Consider the following 21,557-nt stretch of genomic DNA (forward strand, 5'->3'; position numbering starts at 1 on the left):
AACTCACCTGTGTGGAGGACTGTGTGATTTGCCCATTTGTTCCTTTCTCCTTTAGCACAGCAGCAACAAGATTTCTCACCGTCTGAAACAAAAAACAATGTACTATTGGTTTGTTTGGCTATTTAAGTCCAACCTGGGGTTCAGGACCCCCTTAGAGGAGGTGCCAGAAATCACAGAGGATCCCCAAGACTTTGTCTGCTCTGAGGTCCCTAGAATTCAATTTGCACATGTTAACTAAAATCACAATTTATACTCCATATACTGTGACGCCTCCAGCTCTGTGATAATGAATATTTATTGCTCTTTTGGTAAGGATGAGTGTGTGTATATCTAGATTGTTGAATGAAAAGACAATAAGCTGATACTATAAAAAAAATTGAAAAAGAGATACCCTTTTTCTTTTTCCAAGGAAAAAGGTTGGGAACTACCGACTGCTAGCAAACTAGAAAATTTTGGGTGTCAAGTGATAAAATCATAGGCAGTATGGTTGAACCTTTGAGTTTGTTTTCATCACGGTAATTTTGACTATTTCATGAAATACATATTTTAAATTGTTTAAAATGTAAAATAAAATCATGTTGCAATTAGTCTAACAGATATTGCAACTGTAATATGATTCACGTTCAGTCGGAATGATGATTTTTGCATCAACATTTTCATTTTCACTGAAAATAAATGTTAAAATCATGATGATGTGACATCTGACATCTGTTGGAGCTTGTAACAAACATGTTTTCTTACATCAGGAAAAGGCCAGAGCATCTCTGCAGCATTTTTCCTGAAGCAGAAAATTGCCCCTTCTGTGATTTGGATATTGCACTTAGCCATATTGCTTGATTCTATTTTGATTATTTGTGCAGCCCTCCTAACAACCATTTCTGACTACTTGTGCTCCAGCCGGAGATGCTACACAAAAGTGCAGGGCTGATGGATACGTGGACACTGTTGTTCATCAAGAAAGAGATCTAGCAAAAAGCAGATCCAGCTCCTACAAACACCAAAAACTGTTGTTTGACATCAAATCTGTTTATATACAGAAACCGAGATACAAGGTGTTCATTAGCGAGCTTTAGGGGTGTTGGTAGGTGTATTTTTGAACATTGGACAGAGCCAAACTAGCTGTTTACCTCTGCTTCTAGTATTTATGCTACTGTAAACCAAAATTAAGTCCTCCAAAGTCCTTCGACTAAGACTCAGAGATAAGTGCCCTTTGTCAATTTGCGTTCTTCTCTGTACTTGTGTTCTTGTGTACTTGAGAAAGGTCATCAGTCTCAGTCCAAGTACTGATTTTTGGGGCTGATGCTGATACGGATATTAGGGAGTATATCCCTCAAATCTGATTATCAGACACTTGTGACAAACATGTGATGACCAATGGAACCTTTTAATAATTATAAATAAATAAAAAACAAACTACAATATAGGCTGCCTGATATAGCTGTCAGAGGCCATTATTGGGCTGATATTGTTTGACTGATTTATCAGTTAGGCTCTGCTTAGTGCCTTGATACCATACTGGACTGTAATAACATTTACCATAATCTTCCATGGTTAATTATTTTATTATCTTTACTCTGTTTTATTAAAGGACTGCTACTGAATGCTGCATTATTTTCATTTTACAATTGTACATACAGAATTCAAAGATGATTTTTGGCAATTTTTGCACATGCTTATGTCATGGCTGGCTACTTTTATTTGAGTCTATCAAAGGAGGAAAGCAGAAGCACCTAAAGTTAAAAGTAAAAGTACACTTTAAAGGAACAAAAAATGTTGAACACATTAGATTTATTATTCGATAAAGGATGTTTTTTCTTTGTTTTTTTTAATTTTTGATAAATATCGTATCATGGACTTTTTTTTCAGATGTTTGGGGGGCTTTTTAGGCTCTATTGCCAGGACAGCATTAGATAGACAGGAAATGGGGGATAGAGTGAGAGGGAGTAAAGGACCACAGAACTACTTTTGACAGATAGATTATATGTTTGCTATTTGTTAAAGGACGAAAATGGGAATGGGCAAAAAGCTTACAGGGGACCGCAGAAAGATTTCACTCCCAGATCATCATCTAGTGTGACCATGAGGCAGCAGCTCACCTGGGCTTGGATGACGGGGCTGGGGAAATCAAACCGTATCTTCAAACTCTCCGTCATTTCAGCGGGTCATGCCTGAGAGCAGATGGAAACTCCATTACAATAAGTTAACACAACATAATGAGAGCAAACATTGTTGGTGTTGACATGTGTGCTCTTTCACTTCCAAGAATTCAAAGTTTGGTCAGACAGCACTATGAAAGGAAACATTTTCAGAAAGAGGGCTTTGTGCTAGCCTTCTTTTTAACTCAAGAATATCACATATCAGTGGTGCAGGAGTGAGCCTTTGAAACAAAAGCTAAGTGACGCAGCCACCTGTTGCTTCGCAGCATTAATGGAGCAAACATTCCAGGGAGAAGCACTGCTTGGAGGTATTCAGAGGCTGACCCTTTGAAAGCCGATCCCCGCCATGTGTTATCAAATTATTGGCCTGCAGCCATGACATAATTTTGCATTAAATTATTCACAAGTCATCACTATACCAGCTCACTCGCTAACTCACAGGTTGCTAAGCAGACCAGTGGCCCATCTCAGGTTGTCTCATTAGCCTCGACAATATGCTGTACAGGTGCTGACCGCCAGCTGTCTGATGCCTGAACGCCACAGCCGCTGTTTTACAAGATTTGACTGTTGAAGGTTGTGAATACGACTGGACGTAAAACTCATACAGTTTTTTGATACTTAAATGTGTCAAAAACTATTATTGAAAATGGGCATTGAACACACTGGCTTACTAATTTCATCAGACTTAAATTCAAATTAAATTTCTCCTTGGTTCTTTCGGAAAGTCAGCTCACTCTAAAAACTAGTTAAACCTGCTAGATTACTTAAACAGCGCTTGTCTTAGGACAGCATTTAATGCTTGAGAATTTTGTTGTCTTTTGTTCACTGAAAAAAACCCGTCAACCCTGAGTCTGGTTCTGCTCAAGGTTTCTGCCTGTCAGAAGTTTTTCCTCACCACTGTCGCCAAGTAACCTGACACACCAGATGGTTTGTTACACAGAACCATCTGGGAAGTCGTCCTTAGAAACTATTTGGAAAAGGGCAGGCACTTTCAAAAAACACTTGTCAGGTGATTGGATGAAGCATCTCTCTATCATGTCAAACAGCTTTGGAATAATATAACACAGGACTTTTGTTGTGAAGAACATATAAGAAGTGAAGCATTTGTTTGCTGTTTCACAGCCGCTCAACTCGAGCTAGCTGCTCATCTTCAGGTAAAAGACACACCTTCAAGTGAGTAGCTGTGTTCCTGAAAACACAAGAAAAGACGAAGAAGTTCTGTTCACTGAAACACTGGAGGGCTTTTAATTTAAAACAATACAGGAAGTGTAACAGGGCAAACAGGAGCTACATACTTACCTTTCCATCTGCTACGTTATTTACTGCACTGATAAACTACAGCTGGTTAGCTACTTCACTAACACAGCAAACAGTCAGGGACAGAGTTATATCAGAGTGGACTCATTTTATTAACTTTCCACAAGCTAGCTAGCTTCACACCACTGTCTGCTCAGCTGTGATGCACACTCTGCTACAAGTGCTGCACGGACCGCCCACCTTTCCCATGATGCTTGCTCAATTAGTGCTGGAACACAGCAAACAGCAAACAGCTCCTACTTTTGTTCATATGAAGGGCTTCTAAGACCATGCTACGTCAGATTCAACAAACCCTCGCAACTTCAGATAACTGTGTAAATGATCTGCCTGTGTGTATCTGAGTGCACAAGCATGAGACTTATAAAGTAGCAGACTTACAGGCCAAATAATGAATTAATTCTAATTAATTCCATTCCATGTTTCATAATTTTGATGTTTCCCCTATTAAACTACAATGCAGAAAAATAAGAATAAAGGAAAAACATTGAATGAAAAGTGTGTCCAAATTTTTCACAAGAGCTACAACAATAACTTAATTAAGACTAAATTATTAAATTAATTACCAACTATTTTGACCATTGATTAATCAGTTTGAGTCTTTTTTTCTTGAGAAAAAAAAGTCAAAATACTCTGATTCCAGGTTCTTAAATGGTAATATTTTCTGTTTTCTTTACCCCTAAACTGAATATCTTTGGACTGTAGGCAAATCAAGACATTTGAGGACATCATCTTGGGGTTTGGGAAATAATGATCAACATTTTTCAACATTTTATAGACCAAGAAACTAATCGATTAATCAAGAAAATACTCACAGATTAATCAACAACAAAAATAATCATTAGTTGAAGCCCCAGTATATAAGTATTCAGGTCACTGATTTACTTTTTGGCTCTAAACAATGTATTTGAACGTTTCACAGTGAGAAAAGCCGGTTCAGTTGGTTAACCTAAAATCAAACTGGTTTAAGCTCACACACCCGGCCGAACCAGTAAAACTGGAAACTACCCCCAACCTTATTTAAAGGTACTAGTATTGGTACTGGCATTTTGGTTATTCATCTTGGGCTTTGGGAAACTGTGATGAGTATTATCTATTCTCTTATTCATGTAATAAACAGAACAATTGCAAAGTTTAGGGAAAGAAACAAAAATGGACTGTGTGAAAGAGTGTGAAAAAAAATCTATACATCCAGTTAAGAAATCAGCTCGGCTTGGGCTGTCACTGTGAATAAAGTTAACATAGACATAACACAGAAGCTGCAACTGATTTTTTTCATTGATGGAAAATAAAAAAAGAAAATTAAATTAATTTATAACATTAGGGAACTTGGCCAACAGAAGAATTATAGAAAATAAATAATTGCTAATTTATTAAATATGACCTGATATAGAATCCTGAAAATATTGCCACATTTAGCTTTATTTTGACATTAATGAATGAATCCTCCAACTATAAAAGCAGTTCATTGGACACATGATTCATCTGCAAGTTCAGCCAAATGATGTGTTGGTTTCCACAGCAACAAGTCTCATCGGGTCCTTTCGCAACAATTGATGGATTAAATGTGCTTATTTCCTATGAATTTATTATGCTGTGGTAATAAGTGTTTAAACTTAGCAAGACTGACCATTATTAAATTAATCACCAACCATTCTGATAATTGATTAATTGGATTAGGGTTAGTATTTTTTTTTGTAAGAAAAAAGTTCTCAGCTTCTTAAACGTGAAGATTTCCCTGTTTCTTTACTCTTCTCTGACAGTAAACTGAATATTTTGGGGTTGTCGGCAAAACAAGACATTTGAGGACGTCACTTTTGGTTTTGGGAAACAGTGATCAACATTTTTCACCATTTTATAAACCAAACAACTACTCAAGAAAATAACTGACCAATTAATCAACTATGAATATATTTTTACTTATTTATACTAATATCATTATATACCGCATACCCCAGTGAAATGTCAGGAGGGTATGAAAAACAGATACTGTCTGAGCCTAAAAACAGCACACAGAAAAGTTTCTAGTCCTAACTGGGAACTTCTAAGTCCCTTTTCCTTCAGCGTTTTTCTGTTAATCAATATCTGTAAACCGATATATGGGTTTACCATTACTATAAACACAGGGAATACGAGCCTCATGCAGCCTCACCCCCGCCACCCCCTCCCCCAAACACACACAGACACCCAACCCTGCCCCCCCCCCCCCCTTTGCTGTTATCTAACTGATAAGCCAGCCTGCTCTGCTGTACTGTCCACCGCCACCCTGCTCCTGCTCGCTGTGCACCGGCTCCCACTGACACTCAGCTCCACGGACACATCAGCAGGTAAGTCAGCTGCGCCTGCTACTACACAACCACACTCCAAACTGACTGCAAACTCTGCAAAGAGCTCATTTATTCATGTTTGTAGACAATGTGGCTGTCAATCATAGAATATCACTGCATGTATATTCAGCATACCTTTGCTTAATATTCTTTAAAAGTTATTCATTTGAAGAGTTTGACAAGAATGTGGCTGGTAGAAGTTTATTTTTCAATGAATGTGATCAGTCAACACGTGTTACAGTGAGAGGTGTCATTTAGAAGTAACTGGGCTCTTCTACTTTGAAGCCTGTCAATGGTCAGCTAAAACTACAAAATAAAAGTTTGTAGAGCAAAGTGTTCCAGTGGTTTCTACAGCATATTTACCTTAGAGGAAAACAATAATGGCTGGCCTGTACTGCTAGCTCTGCATTAGCAATACAAGCGAGGACAATGCAGGAACAGTGTTGAGCCAACAGTGCTTTAGAAATGACACTGCTGAGGCTTTACTGTGTCACCCTCGCCGCTGCAAACCGCACATGCCGCACAGGCACGTGGGATTTCTGATGGCCTTTCAGGTGCCACAACACACACACACACACACACACACACACACACACACACACACACACACACACACACACACACACACACACAGTCACGGCCATGTTGGAAGGCCAAAATCATAGCAGTGCAGAATGAAGCCAGTTTATTCTTATAACATCTGACACAGCTGTCTTGATGGGTTTTAATAAAACTGGTTTAGTGCTAGTTTTATTATTTCTTTTTGATCATTTTTAGGACTACAACTACCAATTATTTTCAAAGTTGATCAATCTGTTGATCATTTTATCCATTAATCAATTAGTTGTTTGGTCTATAAAATGTCAGAAGATGTTGATCATTGTTTCCCATAACCCAAGATGACGTCCTCAAATATCTTGTTTTGTCCACAACTCAAAAATATTTGCTCTACTGTCAGAGAGGAGTAAAGAAACCAGAAAATACTCACATTAAAGAAGCTGAAATCAGAGAATTTGGACCTTTTTTCAATCAAAAATTATTAATCAGTTATCAAAATTACTGGCAATTAATTTAATAATTGATTGATTAATGCAGCTTTCATAATTTTATATTATTGTTTAGTTGTGAGACAATAGGTCAATTAATCAATCAAAAGAGAATTCATCAGCAGCAGTTATAGTAATCTATAAATCATTGTAGTTGTTTATCAATCAAAAAAAACAAAACATTCTCTGGTTACATTTTCTCAAATGTGAAGATTTGCTGCTTTTCTGTTTAATTTCAAAGTAAACTGACTGTTTTTTGGACTGTTACTGGTCAGAACTTTAGACTGTTTCATAGAAGTGGATGTAGCCACCGTGACACCACCCACTGGTTTGTGGAGTACTGTTTTTGAACCTTCAGGTTTGGCATTATGGCCTCCTGTCAGCATTTTGGGGGGAGTTTTTTTGCGCCAGATGACCATATTTGGACGAGAGGGTGGAGCTGGATTACCTTGCGAGACAGCTGGATTCACAAGATCACTAAATCACTAGATCATGTGAGAATCCATCTTGCCAGGCTTAAAATATCCGTTTGTGTCCACACCAAAAGAAGTGCAGCCAATCGACGTCCTAAAAGGGACTACTGGCAGCTACGGGCGTGGTTTAAGGTGTGATGACTGTGAGAAGCATCCACGGAAGCAATAATCTGAGGAGTGCCTTTAATGCACAAATTGTCTTTCCAGAAACAAGAATCAAGGCATCCCTGTAGCTCAGTGTGTGCCCTGTGAACTGAGGCTATCAGTCCTCTGCAGCGGCTGCTGGTTCAACTCCCTCCTGCAGCACAATCGCTGCGTATCATCCCCTCTTTCTACCTCCTTTCCTGTCATATCTTCAGCTGTTCCTACCAAATAAAGGGAAAATGCCCCAAAAATAATCTTTAAAAAAAACAAATAAAACAAACAAACAAACAAAAAAACCCTGTCAAGAATCATCTCCTGACATGCTAACTATATACTTCAAACTGCAACATGTTGTTGTGTTTCCTCCTGGGCGCTCTCCTTCTACATCACATGGATCGTTAATCTGATTGGTTTAAGTTAGTCTGCGTTAGACATGATAGACAGGTGGCTAATCCAATCACCTGCCAAGTGTTTTTTTTAAGTGCCTGCCCTTTTCCAAGGATGACTTCCCAGATGGCTCTGTGTAACAAACCATTTGGTGTGTCAGGTTAGGAGCTGAAGGACGTTTTTTTTTTTTTTTTTTTTTCCTCCCAACTCCAAATAGATCATAAACCCTGGAATAAAACATGACTCACTGAAATTGGTCGAGAAATTTAAAGATTATAGTGCTTTTTATCTGGAAAACTGGAGCTCCCCCATAAATGTTTTTGTTCACAGGCCAGTCTTGACATAGCCAATATGGCAGCCTAAGTGATCAATGCAGCATATGTCATGTCTATGGTAGCGACGTGTCCATCAAGGTAGCCCCACCCTAAAACTTACCCAAGGATAACTTATAACTTATCACTTTATAATAACCATCATTTATAAATATAAGGCTGCAACTAACGATTATTTTCACAGTCAATTAAACAGTCAATGATTTTCTTGATTAATCAATTAATCGTCACCTGTGTTTCCCCACTATTATCCTTTGTTTTTGGCCTTTTATTACCCTGTTACATAAATTCTATAGTCTAAAATGACCCAGATATCACTGTTAATACCAAGATATTACCTGGTTATGACTTTGGTAATTACACGTTGTTTTGTGACAAAGTGTTGTTTCATTAGTACACAAGCTATCTGGTGTTGATCAGCCCACCAGCAAGTACTGCACAAGCACAGGGCTAAAGGTTGACTCACTGTGGCACATTAAATAGACTAGTTATTAAAATAATTTCTGCAGAGAGCTGAGGACCTCCAACATGGCGACCGGAGGATGTTACAGAGAGCCCTTACAGCAGAACAGAAACTGCAAAACCTTAGAGGGAATTCTGACCAAAAAAATATTAGACAGTGCTGAGATATTTATACTGTGACATTTATTGATTTATATTCGAGCATATCACAATGCAATGATTAGTGTTGTGATAAACATCACTTCATTCACTATCATGTCTATGTCATGCTACCTTATCTCCCAGCAGGTGTTACATCAACTGCATGATGCTGCTGTTGCTTGCTGTGATGTATTTTTGGGAGCATGTTGGCGGTGGCTTGTTTTTCCAGTCGATGCTCATTGATAGATAACATTAATGCCGAATCAAAGTCTGCTTTCTGCTTCGTCATATAACGTTTTCAGTAGCGTTCTGTGCATTACACAGCTTTGCTAGCACGTAAAGGAATGTAAAATTGAGAGAATTTTCGATGGGGTTTAGTGTAGCGCGTTCTCTTAGCTCGTCGTGGTCCTGATGCTGGCTACGTGTCACACATACCTAAACAGTCACGGAAGAACTTCGGCACAAACCTTTGGTGCACAAAAAGCTAACGTTACACATCCAGAGCTACTTCATAATCATAATAAACTGAACTATAACAAACAAGCTAGCAAGGGAAGTTAGCTGAAGCGGCTAATAACAGCTAACTACAGTTATCAACACAGAAGCTAAGGCTGTTTTACAGGGAATGCATTCATAGTAATAAAGCCATTTGGGCTGTATTACCTCCAGCAGCAGACTGAGTAACGTATTACACTCTCTGTTAAAAGTTGGTTAAAGTTCTACATGTTGTTAGACAAACTTTACCTCATTCATCCAGCCGCCTGCAAACCCGCATGCAACTACGGCGAGCGTCGACGACCAAAAGCGACAGAGAGGCGCCGAGCTGTCACTCATCATAACTTGCAAATCATGGTGTTGTGATCGCAGTGTAAAATACGCTCATTAAACCTTAATAACAAAGCTTTTAAGAGCATGTTCATATAAACGGATACATACAGTAGAGTTTTTCACTGAGTGTTAACAGCCGGGTTAATAATCACCCCACATAATGTTTTACCAGAGTGAGACACTGGTTTATATGGAAGTCTATGGCAGCCCACATTAAAATTAACTCATCATTATCAAGACCTTATTTAATAAGTTTAGTCCCATTAAGACTGAAATATGATTTTCCAGGGAGGTCTGGGTGAGCTAAATATTACCAATAATTCAGAATATAAGTTAAAATATAATAAAATATAGCAAGGTTTGATAATTAAGCTTTGGGTATTTGTCTGTTCAGTGTTAATTTGGGCAGAAATTAGGTTATGCATTTTAAACAGAAAAAATAGAGCCGGACAGGTATATTTATCAGCTCGATATCAGTCTTTTATTTGTGTCGTGTATACTTTTTTAACAACATAATAGAGATTTTTTATTATTATTATTATTATTCAGTATTATTCAGTATCATTAAAAATACCAGTGACAGTTAACTGTTCAGGGCCCTGATGTTTATTTTCTGGATTTTATCTATATTAATAGAGAATATCAAGTGATACATCAACATCAGTATCGGCCCCAAAAATTCAGTATCTGTGGGGTTCTAATGGAAATAAAAATTTTACGCTGGAGTTTGAGTTTTTAAGACTACTTAAACAATTTAAATGTTGTCCATATGCATGTGCAAAAGGAAAGTAAAGATTTAGTTTGATTAAATTAATACTTTGATTGCTGGTAGTAACATTAAATGTCCAGTATGTAAGATTTAAGGGGTTTTATTGGCTGATTATGGCAGAAATTAAACTTTCAGTTATTATTTTCTTAAATGCTTTGTTATTATTGTATTATGAGTTTAATGAGAGACAAAATCCCACCTTCAAAGTTACCTTGATGAGCAAGTATTGACTGATTTATCAATGTGTAAGTTTATGGGTTCTTATTGACAGAATATCACAAAATGACACAAATGTAATTGAATATTAATAAGTATGTTTTCATAATTGTGTTTTGCCTTAGAATGAGCTCTTTATATCTACAGAGGGAGCAGGTCCATGTTTCTACAGTAGCCCTGAACGGACAAATATAAACACTGAAGAAGAAGGAGAACTTATGGTGGCTGTGAAAAATATAGAGCATATTTTTCATGGCCTCCGTGAGATGCAGTCTGCAAGTTCACTGCTAGATGCCAAACAAATCCTACAGACTGGTCCTTTAAGACGCATGTTTTTTTTCTCAAACTATTGTGATCATATCATTTTGATAATATATGTTGCTGTATACACAGGCCTGCAGAGGTCCATCTACTGTAACTATACATGCAAAAACAGTTATTTGCCAGACTTGTAAACAATGTAAAAAGATAAAAGTGGACTTATTTTTATATAATATTATTAATATTTATTATTACCTGTCTCTAAAGGTATCCATAAATATGACAAATAATTACATGAATCCTCCAAAATAGCTTGTAAAAGTTATCTTTCATGTTTGTTTATTAAATCTCAGCTGGGGGTGATGTATTGTCACAAAAACGATTTTAATCGCATTAATCGTACATGAATGTTGGCATTTTTCTGCTTTAACCGGATTTGAATATCTCACATAAACTGTTAATACATACTCCACTCGCCGGTTTTCCCCTGGGACTTGAAGGCAACATAATTGCAAGACGGCAGGGGCCCCCTGATTGGAGGTCCGTACATCTCCTGTTCTCTGATTGGCTCTTTTCGTCTCGTGCTCTGTCTGCAGCCCTAGTGGGTAAACCAAGCTGCGCGTGCGCTTCACCCCTACGCGTCGTTAAGTTTGCAGAAATGGCGCAGAGAAAAGCCGGAAATACGAGATTTTTGTGTCCAAAATAAATGAGTGGAAACAAATGAGTTTGTTCGGTAATGACACTTTTATTTCTATACATTTCTCAGTAGTTTGGCAGCAGTTAAACAAAATTCAGACCCAGTAGCAATAAAGAATATAAACGTTTGGAATGTTATTTTTTTATTCTCAAAACTATATTGTAATTTGACCAGTTTTTGTCCAATTCCAAATAAATAAGTAGTAATTAATTTCACTGGCAGAATTTTATCTCTGGTAGAGCTTTGAAAGCTTCATGTTAGGAAATAAAAGTCTTAAGCAACTGAATAGCTGACTGAATAAATAATATGTAGAAAATCAAACGTCAAATCAATTTTCAAACAATTTTAAGGACTTTATTTTTGATAACTGGTCAAAATTTTGTAGGAAGGATGGCTTGGAATCAATTACTATTTCTGAAATTCTGGCTATGGCCAGACCACAATGCTGCAGTCTGGAGCAAACAATGTAAATACCATAGCATTGAAACGTATATTATCAAGGGTCTGAAAATAAATAACTGAATTAATATGCCATTAAATGAAACAAAAAATAAGACTGAACATACATGTGGGATTTAAAAAATCATAAAATATGAAATAAGTCAATATTTTTGATTTAATTTGCTTTTGTATTTATTTACGTTTGTATCAATCCCTGTATTTATTTACTTTGCTATTTAATTTTCCATTTTAGCTATAAATGTATCGATTTATTATTTCATTTAATACAAAAGTAAATAAACATGGAAGCAAATTAAAATGGAAATATAAATGTATGTCACATTTCACACAATAATTAATGTCTACATTTATATTTTAACATTTTTGTTGCATTTACTGGTATACTAATTAATTTATTGAGTCCCTTATTTATTAATTTTAGATTTTGGCAGTTATAATCCTCCATAATATGCATGCCACCCATGATCCTTGTGTTTTGTTTACTCCAGACCATGGCTCAATGGTATTGTGATTTATTCAGTTGCTTTAGAATTGTATTTCCTAACACAAAGCTCTAAATGCTGTGAAAATTCTGGTTGAAAACATATTAATTTCTTCAGTGTTGGATAAAAAGTGGTTATACTGAAATATATGGAGTATTAAAAATACTCAAGAATATTCAAAAAATATTAAAAAATAAATGTCAGTGAATAAATAAGATAATAAATTAAACAGAGAACAAAATAAATAGGGCCATTAATACAAATGTAAATAAATAAAGAGGCAAATTAAAACAAAAATATAAATTTATGTAACATTTTCCTCATTTATTAACGCCTGTCTTTATTTCTAATATTACTTTTGGTGTATTTAATTCCATATTAATTTATTTATTGACTGATTTATTTTGGCAGTTACAATCATCCACACAAATTATTTATCCCAAATGGCAAAAGCATTGCTTTTACAGTGTCCTAAAAGTTTGTGAAATTCTCTCAGAAGGGTCGCACTGCGGGTGTTTTACTTTGAAAGTCCACGGCGGAACCTCCGCACGTTATTGTGGGTATTTGACAGCCGGCGAGGCTTTGAAAGTCTTGAGTGTGACTTCAGTCCAGGAGAGACCATGTCCGCCGTCATAGGCAAACTGTACTCACCTCTACTCTCATTTAAAACTCATTCTCCATGAAATAACAGTAACGCGGGGCCTCAAGGATGGCCAACTCGGTGAGTAGGCAGCTGGAGGATTTGTTCGCCGGTCCGGTCTGATGGAGTATATGTTTGGACATTTTGCTGTTGTGTGACACCGGAGGAGTCGCTGGTTTTTTACTCCGTAAAGAGGATTTTCAAGCCGCACAGCTAGCTAGAGCCGATACGTGCCGCTATCTCCTGAATAGATAGTGTGCCGCAAAATTCAACTCAAAAACCTGGCAATTTTAACATTTTTTCTGCTTACCGCCAGAAACGCTTTTCATACACACAAATTAAGGCTTTTGTAGAATGGTTACAGTGCATCTTACAATTCGGCACAATGTTACATGCAGTACATAAATTAGCACGTAAATGTGAGGAAATCTCAACTTTCTCCATGGGTTCTCTTCTTATTTTCCTTACATTATCGCTTAACTGCCGTGCAGCGTTTCCCAATGGCAGAGAGCAAAGTGGAAGCATATTTCAGCAGTGTAAAGTTAGTAAAATGTTCGGTATTTATCCAGAATTTACCTGTAGAATCTAGCAAATAATAAAAAGTCGTCAAGCAGATTCTGCAGGTGTGTATATGTGCCGAAAAGCAATGTTTCATTAAATCAGCAGATTTTGAAATGGAGTTTTGCATGGCGTCCTCAGTGCAGGAGACAAGGGAATAAAATGGGCCGCTTTAAAAATCTAGGTGTAAAAGCAGTCTAACAAATCCAAAGAAGGGTTTATTTTAAAGGGACAGTACACCCAAAATGAAAACTCCTTTATTATATATCATAGGTTTGTTAGATTTTGGGGTGAACTATCATTTTAATGTTTGGCTAGAAATTATTTTCATACTCTGTCACACGTGCTTTTTCAGTTTTAACTAGAATTTGAGCAGTAATCGGGCATCATTGTTTTCACAGGGTGCTGTTCAGGTGAAACTAGAACTTGGTCATCGTGCCCAGGTCAGAAAGAAACCCACCGTGGAAGGCTTCACCCACGACTGGATGGTGTTTGTCCGAGGACCGGAGCACAGCAACATTCAGCACTTTGTGGAGAAAGTAGTTTTTCACCTGCACGAAAGCTTCCCCAAACCAAAAAGAGGTAAGAGACCGGGAGACTGTTTGTGCTTTTGTGTTGGCTCCTTTGTTTCATGTTTTCTTTGGCACCGATTCTTCAAAGCAGCTGGGTTTCCTACATGGTGAGAGGTTCAAACCCTCGTATCAGCAAGAATCCACAGTGCTCATGTGTGCTTGATCAAGCCTTTGAGTCTCTGTAGATCAGTCTGACCTCTGACGTCTGTGCAGGGTGGCAAAAAAGTCAATTGTGTTGTGTTTTTAAGGGGCTGTGCATAGTTAAAATAAGTGCATATTGTGAAGAAAATCCAAGCGAGAAGAATAAATGATGCATTTTATGTTCTGATGCAAGCTGTGGATATTATATAGCAGCAAATGAAACAAGTTGTGTTTGTCTTTTCTCTGTAATTCTCAGAAGACAGAATGTAAAGGTTGGAAATAATGATGCAAAACGTATTTTTATGGTGCGTCAATGTCTCTCTGGAGCGTTTTAGTGTTTGTCTTAAATGTCACTGCATACAGATGTGTTGTTTGAATCATACCTCATGCAGCTATTGCATTTGAAACAGAGAGTGTAAAGTGTGCAAAGGTAAAACAGTGACAGGTATGCCAGCTCTGCAGGAACTCCACTGCTGTCAAACCACTGAGCCTGAAACACAAGTATTGCACAAAAGGAAGTGTTTAAAGTCGAGGCCAGACTGATAATTACTATTCGTGATGAACAGAGCTGTGCTGTCTCGGTATACACATACTCTACACGTGCACACATGTGCTGTAAGCTACTTGTGCTCAATACCAGCAATCTTGCAGGTAAAACTGTGCAAGATTATACACTCAACTAATAATTTTGTCCATAAAATGTTAGGAAATAGTGAAAAATGCCCATCAGGCTATAAGTTCTCAGCACAAGGTGATGTTTTATTTAAGCAGTCTGAATCCCACCAGTTCACAATCCTTAATGACAAAGAAAAGCATCTAATCCTGATATTTGAGAAGCTGAAACCAGCAGAGGTGTATTTTTCTTTGATATTCCAACAATTGATCAGTTTAGGACTGCAGCTAACTGTTATTTTCATTATCGATTCATCTGCCGATCATTTTCTTGATTAATCAAGTCATTGGTCCATAAAATGTCAGAAAATTGTGGAAAGGGCTAGAAGAAACCAGGGAATATTCACATTTGATAAGCTGAAATCAGAGAATTTGAATAATCGATTATCAGAATAGTTGCAGATTACTTTTCTTTTGATTGACTAATTGAATAGTCAGCCAATCATGGCAGCTCTAGATGTGTCGGAGTCATGGTTGCAATCTGGGTCAGATCATACAATGAATCTGTAGTGAACTGCACTACTACAGTGTACATTAAATATATATATATATATATACATATATAAACACAGCATCTAGCTGAATGTGTCTGTGGATCGATCAGTGTATTCTGTGTAATCTCATGCTGCGTTCTGATTGGTTGGTTTGCAGACATGTAGAGCTGCAACAGTAAGTCAGTTAATCAATAAGTTGTCAGCTATTTAGACTAATTATCCAACTATTTTTAGTCTGCATATGCAAATTCTCTGACTTCAGCTTCTTAAATGTGAATATTTTCTGGTTTCTTTCCTCCTCTCTGACAATTAACTGAATATCTTTGAGTTGTGGACAAAACAAGGCATTTGAGGACGTCATCTTGGACATTGATCAACATTTTATGACATTTTATGGACCAAACAACTAACTGATTAATCGAGAAAAGCACCAACAGATTAATTGATAATGAAAACAAACGATACAGGAAAGACTTGAAAACTAGTGGAGCAGAGCACCTGTAAGAACACTTGTCTCCACCATTTGTGACATTTTATGGTCCAAACAACCAACTGTCTATGTCTAATTATTAATAATAATTTAAAAAAGTCATTAGTTGCATGTTCTGTACGTGAAGAGCAGTACATCGGCCTTAAATAGTTGTATCTGACCACGGTTTTTGGATTGATGACCAAAGATTTTTCACCACGTTGTGGTCACGCTTGGCAGCTTTCTTCTTGGACGGCCCAAAATCACACAGTGTGTCGGGGCCTTTGGTCTTTGTGGTCTAACATGCTTCAGTGTGCGAGGTGAAGGAGTCCTGAAGGAGCATCTGGCAAAGAAGAGATCTGTCAAAATATGATCTAAGATCTATGAGCTGCTCAAATATCTCCTGCTTTTAGGATTTTTGAGCCCACTTCAGCCTTTTTGTGAGTTTAGGCTTATTATCAGTTCAGCGTTGCTTGTTGTCAAGATTATTACAAAAGACTCAAGCTAATCAACAACATCTGACTCCACCCTGATTTACTGTCTTTAATATTACTTTACTTTCTAGGGCTGCAGCTAACTTTACTTTTTACTTCATTATCAGTTCATCTGCCTGTAATTTTCTCATTAATATTTTTAGCCAGGAAGTTGTCACAAAATAGTGAAAAATCACATCACATGGTAAGAATTTCCCAGTGTCTACCCTACTTAAAATGTTGGAAATCAAAATAGCTGCTTAAGAATTTTCTGTCAATTAACATTTTGGCTAATCACCTAATTGATTTACCATCCATGAAGCACCCTGCAAGTCATTAGTCTGGCTTTTTTTGGAGAATTTTGTTGTCTCGTGGTTCTAATGCTGTTTCATAGGCTTTTCCAAAACATCATTATAATATTTAACATGGAAAAGGCATAAAAATATCTGTTAAAGATCTATAAAAATTGCCTGGTGTCGACTTTTTATTAGACTATATGATTCCCTGCTTATGTGATTCGACTGAATATCATGAACCTCACTGTCCTCTGTAAATATTTTAGTGATGTAGCACTACAGGATGGTGTCAGTCCTGACTTCGTTGTCAGTAAACCTCTTTTCTCTGGCTTCTGACAGAGATCATCAATCAATAGTTTAATTGTTCCTTGTATAGCTGTGACGGTTGGTTGATAAATCGACTTGCCTTTGTGCGTCTTTAAGATCTAAAATAAAATCTGTCCAAATCCTTTGTTACCCATCACTTTTCATTTTCATTGGAAAAGACTGAAGCTCTGCTATGAAGTATGAAGAGAACAAAGCAGCCCTGAAAATCACTGGAATCATCTTTTTTTCCCTTTGCTTGAAGTGTTTGTTTTCTACTCTTAGGCTATAATCTTGTAAAATGGAAATTAGGGCAGAATAGCCTGTGTCTTTGAAAGTCCTCCCCATAGTGTTTTTTCTGCTGTAGGCAACGCAAACCCATTCTCCTAATGAAATATGTCATCTTAAATTGTATTACTATGTATGGTACTGTGCAATCAGTCTGGACTTTTGACTTTGTGGGAGGCTAATAATGTGGATGATGACGCTGTATGCTAAAAAGATAAATGTCTACAATAATTTAATAATAAAAAATATACCAATGCATGGAAACTTAGCAATGTCTTAGCCAGCTGCATTAATGAATTTGCAAAACTGTCCTTTTCTATCTGATGAGTCAAATTTTAATCAGTATTGTGAACAAAATAAGTTCCACTCTAGAACGTCTTCTGGGATCAAGGAAACTAATGAAATCAGGGACCTTTTTAGGAACTTTGGGGATCTTTTTAGGAACTCAGGAACCTATTTAGGGAGATTGGGAACCTTTTGTGGGGCCCAGGAACTTTTCTTAGGCCCTCATGACCCATTTTAGAAATTCGGGGACCGTTTTAGGAACTCAGAAACCTATTTAGGGCATCAGGAACTGTTAGGCCTCAGGGCCAATTTTAGAAGGAATATTTTAACAACTCATCAGACACTTTTTATAATCTAAGGAACATTTTCAGGGTCCCAGAAACTTGTTTTGGAGCTTAGGACCTTTTTAGAAATTCAGGAACATTTTTACAAGCCCAGAAACTTCTTCAGGGGCTCAGGAACCCCTTTTGGAGCTCAGAAAGTTTCTTTTAGGAGTCCCGGAACGTTCATTGGGAAATCAAGAACACTGTCAGAAACTCCCGGGTCAGCACTTAGTTCTTGCTATATTGTTCCATTCTTCAGACGGCGTTAGACACAATAAAAACACATCAGGAAATTTCCTGGAGGATTTTTTCATTTGCAACAGACCCTGGACTTAATTTGTTGGAAACTGGCTAGCACTGGAAGCCTGTTGCCTCCAAGTCTGTTTTGTCTGAAAGTAATTTTTTGACCACGAGAAAATGATCATTCTGAGCAGCTGGGAACACCTGAATGGTCTGTAATGTGGCACGTCCATATATATCACTTTGATAAATAACCAGCTTAGAAATTGATGGACTTCAAAGCTGTCAAACGTTCTGAAAAAAGATGTGTTTTGAGACAGGCCCTTGCACACAGCAAGTTGTATTAATTTCCTCTAGTACCTCCAGGCTGTCTATAAATCAAATTCCTATCTGCTGATATGGATCCCTCAAAGCTTAAGTTTCTCCTAAAAAGCCTCTGATTACAAGGTACCAAATAAGATTTGGCTTCTCCTCACCGCATCCTTCTCCCTGTACTTTTTTTTTGTGCTCCCGCCCAATCTTGATAAATGTGATACGTGGCTCCAACACAAAGGCCTTAAGCTGAGCAGGAGGATACTTAACTTTCGGCAAGTCTCACAGGATGACACATGCCGTGAGATCTTTCCAGTGTCTGCGAAGTCTGCGTGCTTTCACATGGTGACAAATTGGGAGCCAAAGTACTTCCTGATCTGTTGGGTCTCCTGAGTGTTTCTAGTTGAAACACGGCCCAAGTGTAATAAATCAGAGAAAATGGCTGAAACTGCTCAGGGGAATGTAGCATTTTGTTACAATTAAACCACTTTTTGTCTCTTTGGTTAAGTCTTAAAGTTTAGTGGATGTGACACACTGAAATAATGTCTTCAGAAGTATCAATACTTCCATACTTTTTAAATAGTTTTAATTAGAAAAAAGGAAACACACATCTATTAGATAAGACAGGTAGGAGAGAGGCGAGTAGACCAGAAAGTTGCAAAAGAGAGAGAGAGAACCCCATATCAGATTAAACAAGAAACATCATTCATCTAAATATACATATACGAAATAACAATGATCAAAGTTACATTTGCCCTATGCAAACTGCATATATTTAATAAAGTAGGTCCCTATAAATATCAGTCCTTCAGTTACAATAAATGATAGCGGTAAAAAAGCTCATTCAGATTCCAATATTTGTGGCCCTACCTGATTTCTAGAAAAATGGCGTCTAAAAAAGATCAATATCATCCTGAGTTTTAATGATGTAAAACCCTCTACAGTCATCAACGGGGCCTCAGAAATCATGCAGCAGGGATGCACACATTTTTGCAAATATCAAATGTTTAAAACAATCTAGAGCTGCAACAATTAATCGATTAATCGAATATTCAACTATTTTGCAAATTAATTTATTGTTTTGTGTCTTTTTCTTTTTTAAAGATACATCCTCTGCTTTCAGCTTCTTAAATGTGAATATTTTCTGGTTTCTTCATTCTGCTCTGAAAGTAAACTGAATGTCTTTGGGTTGTGGACAAAACAAGACATTTGAACACTTTTCACTGTTTTCCTGCAAAAAAAGGAAATCTGTGTTAAGCTGTTTTAAACTGAATTTTCTGTCTTGTTTTGTTTTGGGCTTTAGGGGCTGTCTTTGGTAAAGTCAGGTCTCTCAGTGCGACTTGCATTTCTTAATTTTCACAATGGTATAGTCATTGCTAATGTGACATGAGCTAGCTCAAATTATCCAATTAATTCCCATCCAAGCAGCTTATTTTTTCAATTGTGAGTGGCAGATTGAGTTTAATTAGCTAGATTAGCTACAACCAGTATAGGTTTTTTATGATTTTACAAATGTGATGATAAACTTTCAATTATTTAGTGGATCTTTAGTGTCAGAAGATGATAAGAAATACTCACATTTTCCCAGAAACCGAAGATGACCTCTTGCAATGGATATTTTTCAAGCAGCAGTCTGAAACCCAAAGATATTCAGTTTACACAAACATAAAAGCAGTGAAATTTGAGATGCTGGAACCAAAGAATATTTGGCATTTTTGCTTTATAAATGACTTTAATGACAATTAATGGATTATGAAAATGTTTCCTGTGAAGTGTCTGTTAATTAATTGTCTCAGCACTAAAGGAGCTGTTGATTGAACAGAGTTAACACTTTGAGCAACAAGGGATTGTGAAAGATTTGTGACTTTACACATCATGTTCATTCACCAACTGAGTTTATAAGATAAAATGAAATATTCCTGTATTAGTCCCAAAACAGGGAATTTTGTGAGTGTTAGAGCAGCAACTTGGATAGCAAAAATATAAAGAAGCATCAATAAAAGATGTAAGAACAAAAGCAAGAGGAAATATAAAAACTCTGAACAATTTAAACAAGAGTAAATATTAAAATAGGAACCATATCAACATGGGAGATCTAAAAAATAGGAATAGTATATACAATATAAACAGACACAGCAGTTGAATTTACACCACTGCACAGAGAGAATATTGATGTTGCACATTAGAGCTGCAACAATGAATCAACTATTAATCGATTATTAAATTAATCAGCAACCTTTTTGATAATTGACTGATTACTTGAGGTTTCCTTTTTGAAGAAAAAAGTCAAAATTCTCTGATTTCTGCATCTGAAATGTGAATATTTTTTGGTTTCTTTACTCCTTTATGACATTAAACTGAAGATATTTGGGTTGTGGACGAATCAAGACATTTGACGCCGAGCTTTTGGGAAACACTGATCAACACGTTTCACCGTTGTCTGACTTTTTATAGATCTATTTAACGAGCAAATAATCAACCAATTAATTGACAATGAAAATGATCGCTAGCTGCAGCCCTATTCCACATAGAATGATGATCAATACACCTCATTATTGAATATTGAAATTAAAAAAATGACCTGATTGAAGTATTAAATATTGGACAGTATGCAGGTGTTGTGGTGTAACCCGGCTTGCGTTTGACTGTCGGTGCTAACAGAGTCACTAAGTGGTCCAGCAGGGCCACAGCTGGCTCGACACATGCAGGAAGTGCCGGGGTCAACGCCAAGGATGCCCGCTCTCCTCCTTTCATTTTTCTCTTCCCTGGCCAAACTCTTTAATTTCGTCCATTTTGCAGCAGCTGTTGAGGATGTCACTGTCCTCACTCTGGATGGAAGCTTTTCACTCACCTGCACGCCTCAAATGGCCACTCGCCATCCACTCTAAAATAAAATAAGAGGCGTTTAAACCACTTGTAAGCACGGAGTAAACCTGTCAGCAGGGAGTGAGTGCTTACATTTTGCTTTCAGACCTATAGTCTGTGCTGTGTTGT

General features: G+C 37.1%; 2 protein-coding genes across 5 annotated transcripts in view; one reads left to right on the plus strand and one right to left on the minus strand.

The window, feature by feature from the left end:
• Positions 1-9,581, minus strand: part of focad (focadhesin) — a 58,977-nt gene extending 49,396 nt beyond the window's left edge. The window contains exons 1-3 of the mRNA XM_084712641.1: positions 9,527-9,581; positions 2,097-2,168; positions 8-82 (exon numbers count right to left, since the gene is read on the minus strand). Of these exons, the coding sequence (XP_084568767.1) occupies positions 8-82; positions 2,097-2,153 (132 nt within the window). The 5' untranslated portion in view covers positions 2,154-2,168; positions 9,527-9,581. The remainder of the gene's footprint in view (positions 1-7; positions 83-2,096; positions 2,169-9,526) is intronic.
• mllt3 (MLLT3 super elongation complex subunit) overlaps positions 5,731-21,557 on the plus strand; it is an 81,244-nt gene continuing 65,417 nt past the window's right edge. For 3 of the 4 annotated variants that reach the window (XM_084712635.1, XM_084712636.1, XM_084712638.1), the window contains exons 1-2: positions 13,088-13,218; positions 14,097-14,277. In XM_084712635.1, the coding sequence (XP_084568761.1) occupies positions 13,207-13,218; positions 14,097-14,277 (193 nt within the window). In that variant the 5' untranslated portion in view covers positions 13,088-13,206. Of the gene's footprint in view, positions 5,798-13,087; positions 13,219-14,096; positions 14,278-21,557 lie in introns of those variants that run through there. The other variant, XM_084712637.1, reaches the window with a different exon arrangement.

Source organism: Lutjanus erythropterus, chromosome 23 (assembly GCF_056507025.1).
Source record: "Lutjanus erythropterus isolate fLutEry1 chromosome 23, fLutEry1.hap2, whole genome shotgun sequence".
NCBI lineage: Eukaryota > Metazoa > Chordata > Actinopteri > Lutjaniformes > Lutjanidae > Lutjanus > Lutjanus erythropterus.